This window comes from Etheostoma cragini, chromosome 22 (assembly GCF_013103735.1).
Source record: "Etheostoma cragini isolate CJK2018 chromosome 22, CSU_Ecrag_1.0, whole genome shotgun sequence".
Taxonomy (NCBI): domain Eukaryota; kingdom Metazoa; phylum Chordata; class Actinopteri; order Perciformes; family Percidae; genus Etheostoma; species Etheostoma cragini.
In genome coordinates this window covers 1526483-1531676 of record NC_048428.1, presented here as the reverse complement: position 1 = coordinate 1531676, position 5194 = coordinate 1526483, and the positions used below count along the sequence as shown (strand labels likewise).

The following is a 5194-nucleotide window of genomic DNA, read 5'->3' as shown; positions in this document are numbered from 1 at the left end:
CCCCCCCCTGTCCCTGTCCCTGTCCCCCTGCCCTAACCCACACACGCTTTGCATCTTTTGGGTGTTCCAGGCAATGATGAGATTCAATAACAACTGATAAAATGATGATTTTTGACTGATTTTATTTCAACAACTTTTTTTAAAGTGCATTCAGGAATGATTCTTTGCAACAGCAAATCATTTCCAAATTCATGCAGGCCTAATTGAGGCTACTTTTAAAATCATTGAACATTAGTGGTCCTATCCAGAAGAGAACAAGGCTTGCTTAACATCTGGCCTAATCAGAACTGGCCTGGCAACCCAAAGGCAAAGGGGCCACCCCCCGAAACTCAAAGACACTTCATTTCATGCATTCTGGTGAATTTCTATGCCTCTATTTCTACCTTTTTCTGAAAAAATATGCTGAAAATAGCTTTATGTAAAGGGAAACAAATTACAACCCAAATATGAAAACATAATGGAATTTTGCAGTAAGGCTCTCAGGTTTTCAGTATTAGTTTCATCTATTCTCCTTTTGTTATTAAATCTGAGTCAGCATGCATGTAGCCTAGCAAAATGTACTCTTCCCTCCTCTTTTGCATCTTTCGTTGGGGAAGTTACTTCCCTAAATGTGCATTTGACAATTATTCATTTTAATGAATTAATAAACCCCCGGTCGTAACATTTCGGATGTTTGAGCAAGATTTCTGTTCATGTTCAAAGCCTTGTGCACGTTCAAAACATAACTGATCCCATCTGTGTTCTCTGAGTGTGGAGGAGTCGGGATATTTTGTGAAAAATGAAGATATAATACTATAGGCTATTACAAGAATAAAGTCATAATATTTCAGAAGATAATCTTTTTTTCAGCGAGAGTGGACACTAAGCCAGTTTCATATTTGATGGTCAACTTTAGAAAATACATTCGGGGCTATACTCAAAACAGCGGCAGGCCTCGGACCCCGAACAGGTGAAACCTAACTTGGTGCATAGAAAGGTGCATAAGGGACACACAGTGAAGTCCTTCTCTCATCTGTCTCTTTGGCTCTAAAGCTGGGACCTTCACACTGTCTACCCCTGTAAGAAATAATAGTAGACACAACCCAAACTGGAACTCACCAGAAGTACCATAGTCTCTGGATGGACAGGGCTCTCACACAGCAGCGAGTCCCACAGCAATCCTCATAGGAGCGACATCTGCATCAAAAAAAACACAGCAAAGCATATATGTAGGGCAGCAATTAGCCAAAAAAAAACCACTGCATAATGCTTAATGCATAATGTGATTAACCAGTTTGCTGTATATGTGCTTACACACCCAGACTGCTGCCCTTTACACTTTATTTATTATTAGGCGTCCGAGCCTGCGGGGGCTGGGATTAGCCTTTGCAAGGTTTCCGCCTCTAACACTGTTTCTACAGCCTAAACAATGCACAGTTACACACTTTCACCACTAGGTGGAGATATAGCAGAAAGAAATGTGTTTGGCCCTATTACCCCAAAACTGTACATCGCACATTAAAAATACTCAAATCCACGAGTTCCCTGGATTCAGTTGAATCTCGTGATATTTGCCTTGGTAAGTGGTGCATACATAAATGCATTCATATGTATGCAATAATAACAAACTGACTGATGCTATTTCTTATTAACACTAAAGCACCTGAAGGCCTACATGGGGAACTTAATTAGGGTTTTTATCAGATCCGAGAGGGTGTGGTGGCGTCGGGCTTCTTTTTCCTCACGTGTTGGATGAACTGCACAGGAAACACACTGCCTACTGTAAAATTTCTATTTAGTAATGTTTTTGTCTGCAGAGTTTCCAGTTCATTGGTTAAAAGTTGTAGCAGTGGCACATTGTGTAGACTTACATGAAGTAGATGGGGTATCCGCCTTCAAAATACCAGCAGTACTTTTTGGCTTCTACACACTGTAAAAGCAAGACAGATTAAGGTAGTTATCAAAAACCATATACAAAACGATCATTTTACGATGACATGCAGAGATTCCCCTCCATGTTCCATTACTGGCTTCAGTTGAGAAGAAACTGGAGAACTGTCTTTGACATGATCTCTGGAAAATTCAGCCTGCTTTGTCATTTTAATTTAATCATCTTCAGAAAAAAAACTCTTCACTCAGTTAAAGCAGCAGTATAAAGAAGTTTTACACACAGTAGCTCTCACTCTGACATTCAATTTTTCAATCATATAAGATTTCTTCCATAAAGCGGGTTAGATAACAGATTGCAGTTCCCAGAAGCTCCGCAGCACAAAAAGGAATTGTTCCCAGAGCTAGAGAAGTTTCAGTGGCATGATAGATGCTTGTTTTATTAGATATGTTTTGCATATTGACATTTTTGAGGTCGAGTTTCACATCTGTTGCCATGTTAGCAGCAAGAGGCCAATGTAAGTGTGATGTCCGCTCAGGAAAGCATTAGTCCAGACGGAAATGAAATGACTGCACACATTTAAATGGATGGATTGCAATGAAATTTGGTATGGATATTCACGGTCCCCAGTCCATAAATCCTGATAACTTCAGTGAGTCTCTGAGCTTTCTTAGAGCCACCTCCTGGTTACATTTTTATGTATTGAGTGATTCATCTCAGCATCTACTGCAGTAGATGGATCAATTTAACATACGTACATGGTGCCTAGAGGATGTATATTACATATATTATTTTGGTGATCCTCTAACTTTCCAAGCCACAATGAGGTTTACAATAACTGTTGTGTAAATGTCCATGATATTAGGTTCAGACATTCATTCTAATGTGTGATCAATACAGCCATCCAAATTAGAAGGGATCATCACTTCAAGTTCAATTTGATTATAGTACCAAATCATAGCTGGAGTTATTTCAAGACACTTTACAGATAGCGCTAATCATTTTTTCAACAGACTTGTACCTGGAAAACATTTAAATGCTGACGAGAAAGGGAGTCAATAACGGTTTAAAAAAAATTACAAAATTCAAAACCTTGGAAACAAATAGTAGAGAAAAAGAAAGGAGGTCAGGCTAGAATAGGTTGAAAATAGCATCAAAAATTTGTGACATAACTTCGAAAAAAAGCTTGTAAACTTGTAGAAGTAGTACAGTACAAGGACAGTAGAAGGACAGAAGGCCAAAATAGGTCAGAAGAAGGCGACACAGATAAAAAAAAAAGTCTACATAAAGAGGAACAATGTTCTGGACAACAGCCTTGTAACTATTAACATTTTTTAAATATCTCACATACCCCCTGCAGTCCTAGATGCAGATAGAAGGAAACACTAGACCAGAAGCCAATTAATGTGATATCGTCTTGTGCAGAACAAATAAATCTTAGAAAACCATCAGCTGAAGTTGTCTGTCTTCATACCCTGTCCACATCTGTTCCATGGACACAAGAAGAGAGACAAATCGCTCTCATAACAGCTCCCTCCTCCCGCACATGTGGGCAGTAGCAGCATAACTTCACAACATCTGCTAGCAAAAGTAAGACAAAAAATATCACTGATCATGATTGCCCCCATGGGGGAAAATAGAAGTTGTTGATCGATTGGTTGGTTGGTCGATTGATGACGGATGGGGGTGGAGGTTCTGACCCACCCTGGTTTCCCTGACCAGTCTACATGCTGTCTCAGAGGCTTTTCACCACAAGATGACTGCTGTCGTCAAACCAAACGTACAAGTTGCCCCAAGCACTCCTACTGAGCACAGCACTACCGATACGAGGTCTGGGGGCTTGAGTCTCTCCAGGCTTCCCAGTCACATTCCAGATGGATGTGCTCACTAAGTCCGCTGAATGAAATAAAATAATAATGACGAGAATTAATAATGCATGAATAGACACCAGCGTCAGCGCTGCTGGACTGGAAGAAGATTGGGGATCATGACCACAACGTGCTTCCTTCAGAGCCAAGGAAATAACGTTATAATAGCATCCCCTCGTTCTCCTGAAACGAGCCTTCACTGGCAGACTTTGCTGTCATTTCTACAGTTGCTTACCACAAAATGCCCAGTAAAATACCATAATTTTATTTTCCGGTTAATTTCTGTAATAAACATTGCACTATGGGTATTAACATTTCATTTACGGTGATTTCCTGTATATTTCGAATTTGCGGTAAGACCCTGGTGGCATCCAGAACATTAACATTCAAAATGATTCTCATGTTGAGATCTCATGTGGATGATGCCAATGAGTTAGAATACACTGTAAAGAAAAAAAAGACGCTTCACATAATACATATATACATACTTATTAATGCATCAAAGTCTGAAAAATCAGTTGGGTGACAAGACAATAAAATCCTAAACATACAGTAAGTCACAATGAAAAATGAATGAGACATTTGACGTCATGGCCTAGGCCTTGCATAGCTTCTGCCTATAAGCTTCACCTACACTGAGTGAGACCCCGGGAAAAAGGGGGAGGGGTGGGGGGCTGGGCACAAAGACAAAGGATGACAAAACACAGGTATTTCTCACGGAGCACCACACTGTATAACACCTAACCACTCCTCCTTCCAGCATCACCTCTTTTCACGTGCATTGTTTATGTCACATTCGAGATGGGAATGCTTAGCAATATAAGTGAAATTGGATTGATATGAAGTGTTTCTTTCGAGCCGAAGTTCCCAGATAATGTCATACATTTACTAAAGATCCCATTCCGTCCTCTACGATGTCTGGAATTCTCGCGGCAAGCGAATGAACATTAAATTATATTACTTTTAAATTCACTTTGGCGAACAACGCTCTCATAACAACACCAGCGGCACGTACCGACAGTAGGCTACACGGGCTGCCCGCTAGCAGACCCGCTACTGACGGCTTCTACATGCTAAATACACGGTCTCCTTCTAACCACAAGGGCTGTCCAGCAATTAGCTTTCATAATGTCACGGCTCATGATATTAATACCGCGGCTCATGATAATAATGGCAGGCATCGCTCACCTCTAGAATTAGCCATAATGGCAGGGCCAGTTCGGGCAGTCGATTCCTCATGCCCGCCGCTGGGAGAGCGAAAGCTCGGCCTGTGGAGAAGAGGAAGACGAGGAGCCGCTGTGTTCATCCCGGAGACACCCGGCTATCAGATCAGCTGCTCCGGCAGCCCGGCTGACTGTCAGACGGTCCGCAGACGCAAATCAATGGCATGCTGGGAAACTGCTTGGTTTATCCACGCCCCGTTACCAGCCCCCCCACCCTACACAAACGCACGCACGCA

The 5194-nt window shown here is 41.5% G+C and overlaps 1 protein-coding gene across 1 annotated transcript in view; it reads right to left on the bottom strand.

Moving 5' to 3' along the window:
• The window catches only part of vopp1 (VOPP1 WW domain binding protein), a 7669-nt gene extending 2507 nt beyond the window's left edge, over window positions 1-5162 (bottom strand). Inside the window, exons 1-3 of the mRNA XM_034861962.1 lie at window positions 4924-5162; window positions 1851-1909; window positions 1099-1176 (exon numbers count right to left, since the gene is read on the bottom strand). Of these exons, the coding sequence (XP_034717853.1) occupies window positions 1099-1176; window positions 1851-1909; window positions 4924-4974 (188 nt within the window). The 5' untranslated portion in view covers window positions 4975-5162. The remainder of the gene's footprint in view (window positions 1-1098; window positions 1177-1850; window positions 1910-4923) is intronic.
• Window positions 5163-5194: the final 32 nt, after the last annotated feature.